The following is a 19076-nucleotide window of genomic DNA, read 5'->3' on the forward strand; positions in this document are numbered from 1 at the left end:
CCTTTGAACGCTTCCAATAGGTGCTTCCCCATGTACCAGCAGGCAGTTTCAAAGTTGGGAAACTGAGTCAGGCTGCCGAGTTTTAACCTCCTTTCCACCTCATATGCCCTCATCTGCATCTCCACACTGAGGCTGTGGAGGAAATGTCCAGCGAAGGCCAGGCAGTCCACAGGGGTGAGCGTGGCATAGATCCAGCCTAGGAGAGACAAGTAAGGCTCTGACTAGCTTCTACCTCCCCCACTCCCTCACCCCTCCCCCACTCCCCTTATCAACTCCAACTCTATCAGCTCAGGCCAGGTAGGAACCTCTGAGAGAGGTGGAGGAGGGACTCTGTCTGAGGTCACATAGGCTGTTGAACACTCGAGTACCAGACAGATAGAAACTGAGGCCTAGGCGCCAAGGGGGCATTGCTCACACCCCAGGGCAGCACTGCCATCAGGAGAGGGAGTCAAAGTCTCAGGCCTGTCCACACAGGTCAGAAGAGACAGGACTGGGACTGTCATTCTCCCCAGAGGCAGAGATCTGTTTCTAGGTTATCCCAGGGGGGTGGAGGGGGGGCTGAACTCCAGAAAAGCCATAATGCCTCCCTCCCAGAGTAATTAAGGACACCTTCAAGGAAGGAGAGACCCTAGAGCCAGAGGGTGAGCTCAATCATGTTCTGCAGCCTCACTTGGATCCTGATTTTAAGTGAAAAAGTACATACATAATCACTAGGAAACCAGCATGTGGATCAGCTACTGGATGGTACGATGGGGCTCACACTTCAATCTCAAAAATGTGGTCAAGTTACATTAGAGGGAAGAAGTCTTTTAGAGTGAACTGCTCAGCTCTGCGATTCTTCTTCCCGGGAGAGGCTGGTGGCCTCAGCTGCTTAGGACTTTACATTGCACTAGTTGAAGCATTCCTTAGGAAGACTTCTGACGATCCCTTTTCCTCTGGAGCTACTGACTAAGCCAGGTCTCCAGTGCCAAAGTCAGCCGGCCACACAGCCCTGAGCTAACCTGGTGCTGACCAGGGCAGGCCCGGCTAGGGACAGCAAGACGCCCTGTCAGGGGAATGTGGCGTGAGGAATGTGCGGCCCTGTACCCGTGCAGCACACTCACCTGAGGGGATGAAGAGGGTCTGGCCCTGCTTGACAGTGCACTTATAGCACCTGTCCACCTGGTCAGCGAAGAACATCTCGCTGTGGTTGGAGGCTGACCGCCAGCGCTCATATAGGGAGATGTTGGCTGAGGCTGGCCGGATAAGATAGAAGATCTTCTCCCCCTGCCAAAAGAACTCACTGTCAGAGCCAAAACACCAGGGATGTGGGACAGAGCCCACTGGTGCTGAGGACTCTGGGGCAAGCGCAGAGCCCACCAGGTTTCTGGGGGTGGTAGGTGGGGGAGAAGCCATAAGGTACTAGGAACACTAGAACAGAAGTCCATAAGGCTCGGGTGACATTAGGGAGTGGAGTAGAGTCTACTGGTGCTAGGGGCTCTTGGCCAGGGGATACAGCCCACTAGGAGCTGGGGCACAGAGGTAGGTAGCAGAGCCCACTGGTGCTGGAGACAATGGGCCTGGAGTGGAGCCCATCACAACCTGCTGGGCCCAGTGATGGGTCCTGACTTGAAAGTCACCCTGTCAGACTCACCACTGCCACCTGCAATACTACCTTGTGTTCTGGAAGGTTCTAGGTGTGTGAGCCTGACCAGGAGCAGTACACACATTATTAGTCCATGATGCTACAAATTCCACATGGGCTCAGGGGGTGATAAAAAAAAAAAGCAGACTGCCACCCAACAAGTCCTTAGCATCTCTGCTCTCCAGAGCGTCTGGGCTTCCAGGCTGGATAAAAGGAAAGTCATCATTTCCCGGGTGGTTATGTGAAGCCCGGGCCAGACTGCACCGAGCAGAAAGAGCCTTATTCTCATGTTCCAGGGCAGACGTGATGATGGCTTACTCAAAGCCTCACAGGACCGGAGCAGGTATGTGAGGCCACCGCCCCAGCTCAAGCCAGAGCTGGTCTGGAGAAGTGTAGTTTGCAGCTGGCAGAGCCAGGATTTCTGTTGTTATACACATCCTGTTCTCTTAGCGCCCCCTTTGCCTCAGTGGTGAGCCCCCAGCCCTCCTCCCTGCTGGCTCAGGTAGCCACCATCTTGCCTGCTGACTCCGGAGTGGTTTCTGGGAAGCCTTCCCAGCACCTCTGCACTCCACTCTGGGCACTAGGTGACCCAGTGGCCTCTAATAGTTAATTAGCTCTAAGGACATTAAACACATGTATGTCACTGGTCCCAAGTGCTCTTTATACATGTACATCTCCTTGGCTTCCTGTCCTACAACTGGCCATCCCAGTGGCTCCCAACCCAGGAAGTGGGTGATTTGCTGGCCACAGACAGGGTTCAGAGGGACTGTTGCCCTGAGGACAAGGGTGTGTCTAGGGGGCGTGGCTCACCTTGAGGACATGGTACCACGCTGAGGCACCTCCAGAGTCAATGTGGAAGTCGGTGTAGCTGTCCTTCACACAAATCAGGCAGTACTTGGTCACCTTGGGCTTGGCCAGCAGCGCATCATCGGGCCAGTAGTTTTCTACCCACGACAGTTTCTTCACAATGTCAGGTGGCTCCACAAAGCTGGACATTCTAGGGCCATAAAAGGAAGAGCAGTCAGGAGGACGGGGCCCTGGGGCTCCCATTTTTAATGCACTATAAGGTAGGAATAGTTTGAGGCTCCTTCCACATTCCACCTCATAAATCTGCAGGCCCTGAGCAGGCATCTCACTTCCTAGGGGAGTAAAGGAAAGGCTGCAGAGGGTGGGGTGAGCCCAGCCACAGAGTGGGGCTGCAAAGGCCACAGGGGATTGGCTCTACCCCCAAGAAAGAGGGGTGAGATAAAAAAATCTCAGAGAGCCTTAAAGTGGCCCCCTGGGGTTGGCGCCACAAGACCTCAGAAGAAATGCTTCTCACTTGTGTGCTATTTGAAGAAAGGCCACCTCTCTCCAGGGCAAAATGCAGACAGCCCAGAGACTCCCCATCACATTTAGTTGCTGTCAAATCAGCTGCATCCCTTTCAGGGAAGGTGGAAAAAGCATAAGTGACCTGGTGTGCTGGCTGGCTTTTTTCCAAGTTGACATAAGCCAGAGTCATTTGAGAAGAGAACTCTGACTGGGAAAACTTCTGTATCAGACTGGCCTATAGACAGGCCTGGAGGGCATTTTCTTGACTAATAACCAATATGGGAAGGCCCAGGCCACTGTGGGTGGTGGTGCCACCCCTGGGCAGATGGTCCTGGGAAATAGGTCAAGCCACGGGGAGCCAGCCAGTAAGCAGCATTTCCCCATGGCTTTTGTTACAGTCCCTACCTCCAGGTTCCCTCCCTGACTTCACAGCATGATGAACTATAAAATGAAATAAACCCTCTCCTCTCCAGCTTTCTCTTGGTCATGGTGTTTTATCACAGCAGTAGATAGTAATACACCTGGGGCTTAGTGAACCGTCTGCAGCCCCTATGCTGCAACAGAGAAGCAGGTGTGACCATTCTCGCTGCCTCAGGCCAAACAGAGGCCTCTCATGCCTCTACACTTAGCTGAACCTCTGTGGCCCTGAGAGTCTCTACCTCATTCACCTGACCGGGCTGTCTGGGGTAGCTCCGTATAACCTGACCCTCTGTACCCATCCATTTTACATAGGAGCTGGCTTTTCCCATACCCATAGGTGGGGCTCTGGCACCCCGACCCAACCTAAACTCCTAAACTCCTTCCATACCCTCAATACGACACATACAAGTTCTGCATTTGGAGACTGTTTCTCTGTGGAACGTGCACCTTACACGTGCAACTTTCCTGACTCCCACATCTGGTGTGCACGATGCACACCTGTCTTAGAGACTCCTCTCAGTCACCGCCAGGGAACCCATGCCTTCCTCGTACAAACAAATCAATTAAACCCCCTCGCAGGTTTTAATGCAGTTGGATGAAGCCTAAGATCCATAAAGGTATCAGACTCCAGGCTCCTTTCCCTGTCTGTGCTCCCCGATCTCCTTGTGTGTGACCTCCCGGCTTGCTGTCTCTCCCAACCAGTGGAGGTGAACTCTCCATTGCCATGAAAACTCCACCAAGAACCACAGCCTAGTCCTGTTGGCCCAGCCTGAAGATAGGATAGAGCTTGTGCATAAATGACCCACAGACACACCGTCCCACAGAACCATGCCAACAATAACACCTGGGACCTGCTGGGACATCTGGGTGTGGCCTCATAGGTTGAGGCAAGTGACAGGCTTAGGGGAGGGGCAGAGCAGCCACCTCAGTTCAGTCCTCAGTCCACCTCAGTTCAGTAGGTGAGTACGCATGTGCATGCAAGAGTGTACATGTGGTGGGGAGCGTGTGATGGAAGTGCTGTGTGTGATGTTAGTGAGTGTCACATGTGCTGAGAGTTTCCATGGTCATAGACTGTCAAAGGGGGCTGGGTGTTCACACAATGAATATGCTGCAGGTGTCCTGGCCATGCCGGTGCTGTGTCCTCAGAGTGTTCCTGAGTGTGAAAGTCCCTAAGTGTGTCTATCCTCAGCATGTCTACATCTTGTTCTATGAGTGTGTCATGATATGGTTCTATCTGTGGGCTGGCTCAGTGTGTTCTGAGAGTGTGTCATTATGCTGTGTCTTAGTTTGTCCACAGACATCCATGAGTGTACTGAGTGTGAGTGGGTGGGTGTGAACCCTAAGACAGGCATCCATGAGTATACTGAGTGTGAGTGGGTGTGTGCAAACCCTAAGACACACAGGCATCCATGAGTACACTGAGTGTGAGTGGGTGTGTGCAAACCCTAAGACAGGCATCCAAGAGTGCACTGAGTGTGAGTGGGTGCGCACATGCTCTGTGTGTCATGAGTGTGTGTTAATGTGTTGTGTGTTTGTGTGTCACAGGTTTGTGTGTAAATGTCAGTGTGTCATCCCAGCATGTCATTAGTGCGCACGAGGATCACACACATATGGAAGGGACTCTTCCATGCTGCCCCAGTGGCTTACTCTGCGAGTGGGTGTTTTCTTTTGGCTCCTATTTCATCTGAGCTGTTCAATGTGCTTTAAGAAAAAGGAGAACCAAACCTGCATGGTGACTTGTGGGCAGCTCACAGGACAGCAGCAGGCCATGCAGTGTAGGGCCGCAAGCCAGGCTTTGCAGCCACCACCCAGAGCAAAACCTCAAGCACCGCTTCCCAGTCCCCACACCAGGCTCACAGCCCCGACCCCAGGGCAGGACCTGAGTCAGTGCTTGCAGCCCTCACATCAGGAGGGCCCAACACCATCCTGTAAACTCCAGGCTGATGACATTGGCTTTGAGCCGAACCTGCCAACCAACCCAGAGTAGCCTGTCACCTGGTGTCTGAGAACTCGAGGTTGGTCACGTTGAGAACACGCTTGCGGTTCGTGCTATAGTAATAGTCCACGAATTCTTTTAGCTTCATTTTGCAGTCTTTCTGCTTGGTGACGTCTGTCACATCCACGCTCCTCTCTGGCCCTGGGGAGGAAGCAGGACATGAACATGCCAGGAAAGTGCTATGACCTCCCTGGAGGACATGGTGGGTGAACACTTACCTGTCCTCAGCTGCCTTTGCACATGGCTGTGCACACTGCTGAGCCTATCTCTCCTACCTATAATTACTGTGGATTCAGAGTAATGGATGCTGCTTTTCTGGACCCCGTAACATTGTGAAGTGGTGAATCTCACCTCAGCTAGAAAGGCCACATCAGCAAAGAAATACACAGATGCCTAGCCAACTTGAGCTTCAGTTAATGATGGACATCTTGGCATAAGTAATTCCAGAAAAATATTAAAATTAAAAGCCAAGAGCCCTGCATTTCAAGGCCACTTGTTTGCTGTGAATATAAAGGCTTGGTCCCAGCCTGTGCTGCTATTTGGAAGAGTGGAATCTTTAGTATGTGGTGTCTAGTCAGAGGATGCTAGGTCACAGGGAGGTCTCTGGAGGGGATTGTAGAACCCTGGCCTTCCTTTTGCTTCCTGACTTATGAATAGTTTGCTCCATCACACACACATCTTACCAGTGACCCCAAACTTTGGAGACAATGACTATGGACTGGTAGCTCTAGAATCATGAATTCAAATACCCTTCCCCCCTTTATAAATTATTTGTCTCGAATATTTTATTATAGCAGTAGAACGCTAATATAGGAAAACTAATATAAGCACCAACGTGCTGTTCTCACTGATCAATTGGCAACTACTCGGGAAATATTTATCTTGCCCTTTCTGTATCTGATTGGGAAACGTTGAGGCTCGTCAAATAACTAAGGATAGAAAAGTCTTTACAGAAGGTTCACAGCCAAGAGAGGAGGCACTAACACAGAGCAGACAGGTGCCCTTTGTCAGGGTCTACAGTGGCTGCTCAGACACACGGTGGAAGCTGTTAGAACATCTGTGGACAAGAATCCTGGACACCAGGCCCCACTGACCAAGGTGGCATCATTACAGGTGTATAGGTGTCCTCAAAGATGGAGGCACACCCGCTGGGAAGGGAGGGCCACAAATCCTTGAGAGAACACAAGCAGGTCTTCAAGCTGGAGCTCTCAAGGAAACACCCAGGTCACAGTGAGCCCCTGGATGCCACAGCTGGGGCACTGACAACCAATCACAGCCTGGATCTGAGAAATTCTGCAGGCCCCACTCGGACAGAATGGCACACACAGAAGGAGATGTAAGGGACATACAAAGCATCCTGTTCAAACTCTGAGTCAAACGACCACATGTAAAGAGTTTTTTGTTAGGTGGTGCTGGTGCACACCTTTAATCCCAGCACTCAGGAGGCAGAGGCAGGAGGATCTCTGTGAGTCTGAGGTCAGCCTGGTCTACAGAGCAAGAGCCAGGACAACAGCCATGGCTACAGAGAAACCCTATTTCAAAGAACTACCAAAAAAAAAAAAAAATCTGGAGTTAAAACCCAGGACCTTTATCATGTAAATAGGTAGGTGTGTGTGTGTGTGTGTGTGTGTGTGTGTGTGTGTGTGTGTACAAATGTGTGCAGGCATTCATGTGTAAATGCATGTGTGGAGGTCAGAAGACAACTTTCAGGAGTTGGTCCACACCTTCTGGTCTGCTTGATTTTCAAGGTTTCTTTGTTCATTGCTGCTACACACTCCAGACCAACTGGCCTGTGGGCTTCTGGGGGATCCTCTTGTCCCTGGCTTCCATTTCCCAGCAGGGGTGCCTGGATTACAATGCACACTAACACATTAGCTTTTTATGTGGGTTCTGGGAATATAAGCTCGGGTCATCGGGCTTACCTGGCAATCCTTCTCCACCTTCTCCACAACTCTAAACAGGGGTCTTCTGAAGGACTGGGGAGAGTTAAGTCAAAGTATGAGTGTATCTAACCTGCAGCCCATAACCACATGTGTCTTAGGGAGCCACCATATTTGTAGATGACAACATCATGTGGCAATGTCAGAAGACACCCTGTGACTTGGACAGGGAATTGTCACCAATGTGGTCCAGGGACGGATCAAACCAGGTTCAGCTAGCAGTGAAGTTCACAGGGAAAAGTTATAGAAAAGTCTTAAGACACTGAAAGGGGAAGAGGTTCAGGAAAGAGAAAAATCAACATAAAGCTGGTGGGTATGCAGCCAACAGCTAGTGCACAGGCTGTCTGTCTGTCTGTCTGTCTGTTTCCTTCAATGTCTGTGTTTGAAATGTTCCGAGTGCTGGGGGTGTTGGCAGGGGCAGACAGAGCTCTGTGAGTTCAAGGGCAGCTTGGTCTACCTAGAGTTCCAGACCAGCTAGAACTACTTAATGAGCCCCCCCACTACTCCCCTACCCCAGCCCCACCACAACAAACCTTCGTGAAAGTCAGGGAGATGGAGCCTTGGGTAAAGCACAGAATTTACATATTCTGAGCTCAGATGTCCAGCGCTCATTTAAAATGGAGTGTGTGGCCATTCGTGCTGGAACAGCCACAGGAGGATGGCTGTGGCCCCAGGTTTGGTTATAAGAGGTTTTCTAAGAGCCTTGAACCCCACCTGCTTTCACCAGATCAAGGATAAACCCAGGGATCAAACACTCAGCACAGCTCTTTACCCCAATACCCCCTACTCCAAGCTTGAACAAGGGACACAAAGGGCAGTACTCACCCACATAGTTCTCCACGTCACTCACGTAGAATGTCGGGGCAGGGACAGCCAAGCCCAGGCCGTCTTTCTTGGGGACAAGGATGGGCTCAGTGAAGCCATGTTCCTCCATGTAGCCCACAGTGAGTTGGCTACCTGGTACACGGGACACCACGTCTTCAGCACTATGGAGAGAGGGAGGGTTGGAGGCCTCAGTGTCCCTGACCACATGCCCCCCGGGCCCCTAGAAGCTGGCCTTCAGCTGCACCCTAACAATTATCCCTGAGACAGCTATAGGCAGGTCTGTGGTGCTGAGTCCAGTAATCCACCACTGGGAGCAAGGCACACAGGTCCACTGATAACTGTAATGGGGGCATGAAGGTCAGGGACCATAGTGATGAGGGACAGAAAAGCTCTGCTGTGTTCTTGCATACTGGCCACCCTTTGTACTGCAGCAGAGGCAGGAAGCGAGACATGATCCTCATGGATCTCTCGCTCTCTCATGCACCTCTCCCCGCCCTCTACTGCCCACATGGAAAAGAGAGCAAAAACAAATCCTTCTACCACATCTTGTGGAATCCCAAGTAACTTTCCTTTAGAAACTCACAAGCTGGTCTTAAAATCCACCGTGGACTACATGAAGGAGCCAGAATATCACAGTCTTGAAAATGAAGAGCTTACAATTCAAGACTTACAGATCTTGACTTCAGAGTTTAATACAGGAGTCAAGTGTAGTCCTGGCACAAGGACAAACACAGACTGGCACCTATAATTCTGTCCAGACATAAATGTGGACACTGACAAACAATTGATCTCAATAGAGGTGCCAAGGCCAAGGAAGCAAAAGGTAGTCTTTTCAACAGGTGATATTGGAACAAATAGAAAGTCACACACACACACACACACACACACACGCACACATAATGAAGTTATTTACTCCATTCCATATTCAAAAATTAACTCAAAATGTATCAAAGTCTAAACTTAACAGCTAACACTACAAAACTTTTAGGAGAAACCAGGAAGATGAATCTTCACGACCTTGGATTTGGATTGCAACAAGAGCACAAGAAACAAATGAAAGGTTAGATAAAACCAGGACATCAAAAGGACTTTCTGCTTCAAAAACTGCCATCGAAAAAGTCAAAAGACAGATGCATGGGGCAGGAAATACCTGCCAATCTTGCATAAAGATCACGCCTCCAGCATACGTAAAGAGGGGCTGGAGAGGGTTCAACAGCTGACAGCTGCTTACAATTCCAGCTCCAGGGGAGGCAATGGCTTTTCTGTACAACACAAGCGCCTGTATTTATGAGTACAGACACAAACATAATTTTTATTATACACACATATACATACATACATACATATATACATACAGGCAAAATACTCGTACACATAAAATAAATCTAAAAGAATTATTTTTAAGTGTGAGGCAGACTCAGTGAGAGACTCAGCAGATAAAAGTGCCTGCCGGCAGGTCTGTTCACACTCACAAATGCACGTATACACAAATAGATATGTAAATATAATTTTAAAATATTTAAAGTGTGAGGCAAAGGGCTGAGGAAACTCTGTCTCAGAAAGAAGAAGAGGAGGAAGAAGAGGAGAAGGAGGGGTAGGAGGAGGAGGAGGACCATGCGTTGTAACACCTAAGGTAATTCTCTGGCCTCCAAATGTAGGTGCACACATATACATACACACATGCAGTGTATGAGGTAAAAGATCTCAATAGATTTCTCTAGGAAGAGAATAGAGAAGCTCACATGTCAACAAAAAGTTGCTCAGCGTCTTCAGTCATGAGAGAGACATGCAAGTCACAACATGGGACCACTTCACATCTACAAGACAGCCAGATTCAGAAGCACCACAGTAAGGAAGGCCACAGACTGAGAGAACCCCTGCTCTGCCACGGCTGGCGGGAGTGTCACGTGATGCAGCCGCCTTGCAAAGCAGTCTGCCAGTTCTCAGACAATTAAACACGGATTTTCCATCTGACCCAGTGGCTCCACACTGAGAAATGAAAACATATGACCACACAAAAACATGTATATAAATATTTAGACCACAATTATTCATAGTAGCTAAAAAATAAAAATATAAAAACAAAAACAGAAACAGGAAAGCGCCCAAACGGCCATCAGCCGTCACACATCAGAGGGACGCACAGCAAGCAGTCCGGCCAGACAATGGGATTCCAGTCGGCCAAAAAGAGAACCAAGTCCTGACAAACACAGTGGGCCTAGAAAATAACCCAAGTAAAAGAAGCCACCCCTATACTGGGTGATGCTATTCCTAGGAACAAGCCAGGGGGAGCAGATTTACCCACGAGAAAGTGGGTCCAGCAGGAAAAGGTGCCCGTGATTTTGCAGGGATTTGGGAAGAAGTTGGCAGGATTTCTTGAGGGGTGGGGTTAAAGGCTCTGAACTTGACTAATGAAGAGGCACACATCTGTGAACGTATCAAAAGCTGGTGAACTTTACACGGGGGCGTTATGGTGGCTGCATCTCAGGGAGGTCGGGGGAGCTGAACGAGAGGCTCTCTGCTCAGAGGCGCAAGGACAAAACCTAAGCTCAGCTGCCCCTGTGAGGGTTCACAATAAACATCAACAGAAACCCACCAACCGAGAACCCTCTGCCCAGTGATGCTGTCCTTCCAACGTAAGAAAGAAAGAGATTTTTTTCGGTCAGACAAACAGAACCAACCTCTTAACTGGAGGTGACTCAGAACAGCTTCCCTAAACTGGGACCCTTGTCTGCCCACTTCTTTGCCAGACCTCAGACAGAACAAGGATGCAGGAAGTAGAGGAAAGGTAAGGGCCTCTACCAGGCAGCGAGAGCATGAGGCAGGCGGCCAGACACCAGGATGGAAAGAGATACTTTCCACCCGGAGAAGAATAGTCCTCAAGAGGTACTGAGAGAGGGGAGAAGTGACCTGTCCGTGGAAGGCCTGGAGTTCCTGCCTCCACAGCAGGTTCCTGCTCTTTGCTCTCCTGGAAGAGGAAGTCCCCAGTGAAAGACATGGGGACTGAGTAGTCCCGGGTGCAGTGATGGCAAGGACGATGCAGGGCTTCAGCGGATGGGCCCATGCCTTGGGCAGCAGCTCCTGGACCCCGCCCACCTTGGAAGGTCTGCCCACCTGGGAAAGGTCACCAACCTGGGGAAGGTTCGGCTCCGCAGCTCCTTGATGAACAGCTGACTGCCATTCTGCACTGGTTTCACGTCAGGTGTTGGCCCAGGGCCATGTTTGTGCCAGGTCCGCTTTTTCTTGACTGTGGAGGAGACGGAAGATGAGCGTGTTCCAAGTACAGCTCCCACCCAACTTTGGAAGCCCTTCCACCTATAAGAGAACATGGCGGCCGGGCATCCCAGGGCATAGAAAGGAAGCTAGGATGTTCACCAGCACAGCCCAGGGGCTCACTGTCCCACAGTGGGAGGACACAGGCTTCTTGGCTACCTTATGAAGAACTGTTACCTTCCCCGTCCATACACTCTTTCCCCACCTCCCAGTCACCGTGCCCATGAACTGACCCGTAATGGTGAGCCGACCCACGGTGTAGGAATGCCAAGCGGTCCATGGTACTGAGGTTGTCATGTAGCCCTCAGTGCTGGGGACACCTACCTGGGTTCTCACCCTGACCCCACAGTGAACATGACAGTGATGGCCTGAGCCAGGGATGGGGCGTGTGTCCCATCAGCAAGGTGAGTACACTTGGCACATATGAGCTTCTGTGCTGTAACCACAGAGCGATGGCATGTCTCTGGTCACTACCAGAAAGACACCGTCCAGGAGCCCGGCACTCCTGTACCTGGCTCAAGACCTTGACCAAGACCCCCAGGCCAAAATCACCCCAAAGAACATACAGAGGAGACTGTGCAAGGTTTGGGGTTGAGCCTTAGAACCCACACCAATGATGCTTAACGAAGAGAAAGCACGTGGGAGAGCCTGCCTCAAGCCAGGGTGAAAGGGACAGAAAGGGAGAGGTGGGCTTTCAACCTCAAGAGGGCTGGAGCTCTCCAGGACCGTGGAAATATATCTTGTCACCGGGGTTGGGGGACTGGAAGTTTGAGTAGAGCCAGAGTCACAGGAAGCCATTAATTACAGTGCTGCCTCAGCTCGAATCTGAGAACTTACGCTCGTAGGCAAAGGGCTGGAACTTTGGACCATGGTGGCTGAAGGAGTCCAGGTCTCTCAAAAACAGCAGTGAGAGTCTATACCCCAGTGTTTACACAGCCTGCTGTGAACACAAATGCAAATACACACACACGCGGACACACAGACACATGGACACGTCCACACAAACATAAGCATGCTCTGACTGAAGTCTGTGCCCCAGATCCGTAGAGGAGAGTCAGGAAACTCCATGGGGACAGAAACCACGGGAGGCTTCCTCACCCTTCCACCCTACAGGAAGATGCCATAGACTCTAGTTTGCACTTGATTTTGGACTTCTCTATCCTCAGAATGGCATATCCTGCTGAATATCCTGCTATTTAAGCCACACAGCCTGTGGCATTGGTTACAAAGGCAAAACCAGAAGACAAACATTTACGGTGGCACACAGGTAAGAACACAGGTGCCCTATGCATAATCATTCCCCGGGAGCTGACTCCTGGACTCCAGACTGACTGTGCAGCCTCTGTTCAAACCCCTCCCCCTACCAGGCCCAGGGGCAGGGTTTGGTGATGCAGTGCATATCCCTTCCCCAGTGGATAGGTTGTTGACACAGTCAAATGTTGCTTTTGAAGATGCCCAACAACCCCACCCCTATCCCCAAATCAAACTGTTGGCCACTAACGTAACCTGCTCAAACCCACACCACGCCTTTGTTAGTCTACTCTGGGCAGATTCAGGTAAGAGCCCCCAAGCCAGGACCCCTTAAAACATTTGTGACTGCCAGGAGAGGCTCCAGCCAGTTTCTACCTTCTTCTCTGAGAATCTGGAGTCTCCTTAGAAATGACTCCCAGGTGCCCCTGTGGTATGAACCATCCAGGGCACTGTGACCCTAGCATCATCCAGATCACCCTCATCAGGGGCCCTGAGGACACACCGCTTTACCCCCATCCTTCTTAAGAACATGCCTGCTGGTGGTCCAACCCTGCTCCAAGTCCTGGTAGAAGCTCTCCATGTTTGTCTTATTTCTGACATAAGGATAAAGAAGAGCCCGAGCTTAGCCAGGTGCCAGGAAGAGCGAGAGCTCCGTCCTGCCTGCATCGTCAGTAACTTAGCTCAGCCGCCTCTGAGCTCACCTGCTCTGGGTCTGGGAGATCTGGAAGGTGCTTCAGAGCTCTGGATGGTGATCTGGCAGCACAGCCAAAGGCTAAGGATGTGCTAGGGCCTGACCAGACACCAGAGCTGTCTCACCATTCTAGCAATGCACGGGCCAGGCCCCAGAAGAGCCAAGAGACAGCAGAGCCCAGGAGCCGGGGGAGCCCACCCCACGTAGTACCAGCCTCACCAGGAGCCACGCCAGGCCCCAATGTCCCCAGAATCTTGGATAAGCCTTGGCCCGCTGAACAGGAGTGTGGGCGCCCCCACTGCCAATGTCCCCTTGTTAACTGGACAACTCTGGTACTGGAGTCCCCTGGTGCCTGTGTCTCTCCCATTGCCTGCATTTCTACCTCACAGCCTCACCCCACTGTCTGCATCTATTTCATCTTCAGCTCTCTCTGATCACAGGACTTAGTCCACAGAGCCAGGGGACATGGTGTCTCAGCTTGCACTGAGCACTGGGATGAGATTCTCCTGAAAGGAGAGTGACATAGTGACTAGATGGGAGCAGGTCACAGTCCCCTGTGACCCATCCAAATCCTCCAGCTCAACCCTCTAGCCTCAGGCATCGGATGTGAACAGTGACCCTGCAGTGTATGTGAGTGTTTCTCACACCAGCATAGGCAGGAGCCCTGAGGATGGGGATGGGACACACACACACACACACACACGAGCACACACACACACATGAACACATACACAGGTCCAGTCCCTGTGTTCCTCCCACTGGCTACATCTCTGCTTTCCACTTGTAACTTGGGCTCAGCCTTGGAGCTCAAAGCCCACTTAGATGAAACTGCACAGTATGCGCAGGTCCTGCACCTTGGGTATCCCCTGGCACCTGCTGCGTAGCAGGGCCCAGAGAACAAGGTTGGACGGAGAAGCATTGGTCCTCAAAGACTTCCTGTAGGGTGTTAGGTGGGATACACCAAGCTCCCGGAGGATGGACAATAGGGCTTGGCTGAGCCCAGGGCCTGGACACCCCTTTATCCTCTGAGCCCCAAGCCCACACCTGACATAGGCTAGCCTGCCCATAGGTGCCAAGCGTGGTCCTGGCAAGGCCTTGGAGATGGTGGTGTCTGCATGACTGCCTCTAAGGGCAAGAGTAAACCAAAAGGCAGTCAGCTGAGCTGGAGGGGCCCCCAGCACCAGAGCCATGGGCTGTGACCCTGATGTTCCCCGTGGGCTAAGGTACTTACGCGTGGACTTGCCATGGGTTTTCTCGCAGTTCGGGCAGTGGTAAATGTCAATGTCTGGTGCCTCTTCCTCTTCCACCCCAACACAGCTGGAACGGGAGGAGACAGACCGTTATCAATCTCGTGTTCAGTCTCCCTCAGCACCTTCCACCCATAAGCTCAGGAGTCGCTCTTGCTCACTGCTGGGAACCAGGGCCAGTGGAACTGTAGAGGATAGTGGTCCTTGGGATGGGAGGGGAGACAGGGCTGCAGAGCTGCCCTCCTCAAACATGAATCTGCAGTGGGAGTCACACACAATTGCAAGTGATCACCACAAGGATCCAGTGACTGTGCTACCCATCCAGCAAGCCTGCCTCGGTGAGGGCCACTCCCATCATCACCCTGGGCCGGTCTAGGAGGCAGCGACACAGCCTTCTCTAGTGGTAGATGGAAGACAGAATATACCTTGAAGCCTGGAGGACCCTGAGCTGTTCTACAACCACTTGCCCTGCTCAGCTTTAGGAGATCAGGGCAAGGTTGAGGGGTAGTGACCAGTGTGTCCCTCCTGAGAGCGCTTCTAGGGCCCCGAAAACCTGCTCAGAAACTTCGCTTGGGAGACGACGACTGGCACTGACGTTCACAGTCAAAAGCCATTTAGGAAGTGAGGACAGAACCCAAGGATACGACCCACAATACCAAAAGGCGTCTAACGACCACACCAGCAAATGAAAAGAGTGTCAGACTCTACTCTGACCCTCTCCAGTCTTGGTTACAGGTGACAAAGAGAGACCAGCAGGAGGACTTGGTGAAAAGGCAGCAGAAAGGGCAGAGCATGGGAGCAGGTGTCTCCCGTCGCTGATGGCGAAGTCCCTGGGAGACACACCGATGCATCCTTCGTGGTGAGCACAGGAGCACAGACAGAGCTTATGGCTGCCTGGCATACCAAGTGGCATGTCCTGAGGGCAGCCCCAGAGGCTCCACCCGGAACGGATGAAGGGAAGCGGCTGTCTAGAAGCCACCGGTGAGCACTGTGCAGATGACTTCCACATAGAGCAAATGCTACAAAGCGTCAGAAGTTCCCAAACTGCTTCCGGCTGTATTTAGCATGACTTTTAAAATGGGTTCTTTTGTCTTTTTAAAAATGTATGGCCTCATGATGTACTGTATGATAAACTTCATACCTATTAAAAATTAGTAAGGGGAGCTGAGGAGCTGGTGTAGTCAGTAAAGGGCACCAAGGCCTGAGTTCAGATTCCCAGAACAGATACAAGAAAAGCAGGATGCGATGGCGCGTGCCTACTGCCGCAGCTCTGGAGAGGTAAAGGCAGGCACTTCCAGGGGGTTCACTGGCTGGACAGTTTAGCCTAATCAGTGAACTTCAGATCCCAAGTAGAGACCCTGTCTCAAAAAACAATCACAGCTCCTAGAAAATGATGCACAAGGCTGACCTCTGTAAACCTTGGGCAAGAAAAGGGAGGGCCTTTTCTTGATTTCCTGTATCCCCCCCCCCAAACGTCACCTGATGGGCTGGCACTAAGCTAACCAGTGACACCAGAGACAATCAACCAAGCCAAAAGTTTACCAGCCCTTTCCTAGACTCACCAAGGTGAAGAAAGAGGACCTGAAGATTACTGAAACCACACATGGACGTAAAGACGCTGCCACTGGCCCCAAGGAAAGGACAAAAACTGCGAGGGAACACTGTGAATATTTACAGACCAACAAATTAGGTAGTGTAGGCAAAATGGACAAAATTCCTAGGAACACCTAAACTACAAAGAATAGTTCCAAAACAGCTGAGTAAGCTGTGACTCAGCAGGAGAGTGACTGTTGACCACATCCAAAGCCCAGGGACTGATTCCCGCCACCCAGCCACACATAAGCACACACGTGACAAAACAGAAAATGAACAGATCTGTAAGAAATTGTGTCTGTCATTCTTCCCTCAGACCAGCAAGATGGCTCAGTGGGTAAAGGCACTCACCACCAGGCTTGATAGCGAGCGTGAGATCAATTCCCTGAACCCGAAGGATAGAAGAGAACAGACGCCGGGTAGTGGTCCTCTGCCCTCCACATGATGCATACCTGGGCATGAGCGCGCACACACTCACACATACATACACACATACATAGATACATACATACATACATACACACGCACACACACACACACACACACTGAATAAAATAACAAAAAGGAAAAGTCTAGAAAAGCACTAGTGAATTCTATCAAAAACGACACCAATCCTCCTCTGAAACAGACAGACAAGAAAGTCACCCTCTTGGCCCACACCACCGGCTTTTGGTGTTAGGGATGAATTTAGGGCCTTAACCATGCTAGACAAGGATTCTACTTCTTATCCCTTTTATGAGAGCAATAATATCTTGATTTCAAAGCCAGACAAAAGCATACAAGAAAACAAAAGAGCCACAACTCTTATTAATAGCATATAAAAAAAATCCTCAGCAAAGTATATCACAAAGTCCAGCAGCATACCAAGGGGGCTGCATTCCACGATCAAGTGGGATTTGTCACAGGAACGAGCAGATGGCTCAGCACATGAAATAAACCAGTGCTTCAGTTCCTGCAGTGTCCCATCTCACTACAAGGAAGGGCGTGCCCTGGGCCCCCTGGAGGTTACGGGAAAGCAGGGATCATGTGACTGTCACCCACTTCTGAGGGCAAAGGACAAGAAGCACAGCAAGGAGGTCCTCTCTCCCTCACATTTCTGCCCCTCTCTTTCCCAGTCCTGCCCCAGCCCCCAGCCTTCCTAAGATGATCTTACTTATATAAACGCAAGGAAGCTCCACGTGATCACCTCAACCCATACAGAAAGAGCACTTGGCAAAAATCCAACACCTAGTCATAATTTTGTTTATTTTTTATTTGTGGGGAAGGGAGACAGGGTTTCTCTGTAGCCTTGGCTGTCCTAGAACTCACTCCATAGACCAGGCTGGCCTGGAGAGCTACTTGTGTCCGCCTCCAGAGTACTGTAATTAAAGATGTGTGTCAAAACTCCTGACTCTTCAGAAAGAAAAAAAAAAAATTCTTTAACTCTACCGAGTAAAAATAGAAGATACCTTCCTTAACAAAATAGAAGCCTAACAGGAAAAACTCAGAGCTAATGTTACACAGAATGATGAAAAGCCAAAACCTTTCCCCAGAAGGCCTGAAAGCCAGGCTGCCCACCGCTGACTTCTACTCAACAGTGTTAGGGGGACTAGTCAGAGCAATTAGACAGCAAGACTAAATTAAAAGCCTTCAAGTAGAAAGAGGTGACAAGATCTTTATTTGCAGATGACAAGCTTAAATGTACAGAAAGTCACATGGACACCATGTATATAAAACATGCTAGCCCTAATAAACAAGAGGGGAGGTTGTGGGACTCGAGATTCCCACAGCAGCACAGCTGTGTGGTAGACACTGGCAACAGATAATCAGAAAAGAAAATCAAGAAAGGGATGACACTCACATCAGGAAGGATTAGCTGTCTGAGGGAAACGTACCTCAAATTCAGGCAAGATTTGTCCACTGCTGAAACAAGGTAAAAGCTGACTTTACACTCATGTGGAATCGTGAAGAACCCCCAAATAACCAAACATTCAAAAACAAAAATGAAGCTAAGAGGACATATACCTCAGAACTTCAAAACCTACAACAAAGCCATAGTAACCCAAACAGGGTGCCACTGGCACCTAGGTAGCTAGAAACAGACCAGCAGGATAGAATTAGACCCAGAAAGACAAGATCATTCAATCAGGAAAGACTACCCTCTGTGTGTGGGGTGGGGGGGGGGTGTTTGTGTGATATACTGTATGCACAAGAGTTTGTAAATGCATGCATGTATATACATGCATGTAAATGCCAGGGCAGGACATTGGGTGTCTTATTCTGTGCTCTCTGCTTTACTGTCTTGTGTGGGATCTTTCTCAGGACCTGAACCTTACCATGTATACACTAACTAGCCAAGAGTTCTCTAGTCTGCCTCTCTCTATTCCTAATGCCCACCTGACACCCTACGGAAAAACTTACTGAAAACAAACTGATAAGCCAACTCTAAGATCTAAAATGATAAAGGTATTAGAAGAAAACATGAACGAAATCCTCATGCCTTTGGATTTGGCAGTGGGTGACCAGATAAAACACCAAAGAAAGAAGCGGCAGCAGCTACAAATGATAAACTGGGCTTTATCAAAATTAAAAACCTTTGTGCATCTAAGACTGGGTCAGGCAACAACAGGCCATCCTGGATGGGGCGGGGCTCATGAAGCCCCACCCCTTCCCAAGGGACTCACTGGCAGCTGATGGTTACTACTTAGGGAAGGCAGTGCCATTCTCTTCAGTACTGTACCTTTGATAAGTCGTCCCTTCCCCTCACTCATGCTTGTCCAGAGATCCCAATTAAATTTAGTGTTCAAGAAATAAGGAGAAAGAGGAGGGGGCTTGAAACCACAGAGCTTGCTGGGAATAAGAAGAGAACATGCAACAGAGGGTGTGTGTGTGTGTGTGTGTGTGTGTGTGTGTGTGTGTGTGTGTG

The 19076-nt window shown here is 50.3% G+C and overlaps 1 protein-coding gene across 1 annotated transcript in view; it reads right to left on the reverse strand.

Moving 5' to 3' along the window:
• Positions 1 to 19076, reverse strand: part of Phf2 (PHD finger protein 2) — a 66034-nt gene that overhangs the window by 15840 nt on the left and 31118 nt on the right. The window contains exons 2-8 of the mRNA XM_029547370.1: positions 14563 to 14648; positions 11249 to 11363; positions 8117 to 8277; positions 5351 to 5492; positions 2435 to 2621; positions 1104 to 1266; positions 1 to 196 (exon numbers count right to left, since the gene is read on the reverse strand). Of these exons, the coding sequence (XP_029403230.1) occupies positions 1 to 196; positions 1104 to 1266; positions 2435 to 2621; positions 5351 to 5492; positions 8117 to 8277; positions 11249 to 11363; positions 14563 to 14648 (1050 nt within the window). The remainder of the gene's footprint in view (positions 197 to 1103; positions 1267 to 2434; positions 2622 to 5350; positions 5493 to 8116; positions 8278 to 11248; positions 11364 to 14562; positions 14649 to 19076) is intronic.

The sequence above is a fragment of the Mus pahari genome, chromosome 16 (assembly GCF_900095145.1).
Source record: "Mus pahari chromosome 16, PAHARI_EIJ_v1.1, whole genome shotgun sequence".
Lineage (NCBI taxonomy): Eukaryota > Metazoa > Chordata > Mammalia > Rodentia > Muridae > Mus > Mus pahari.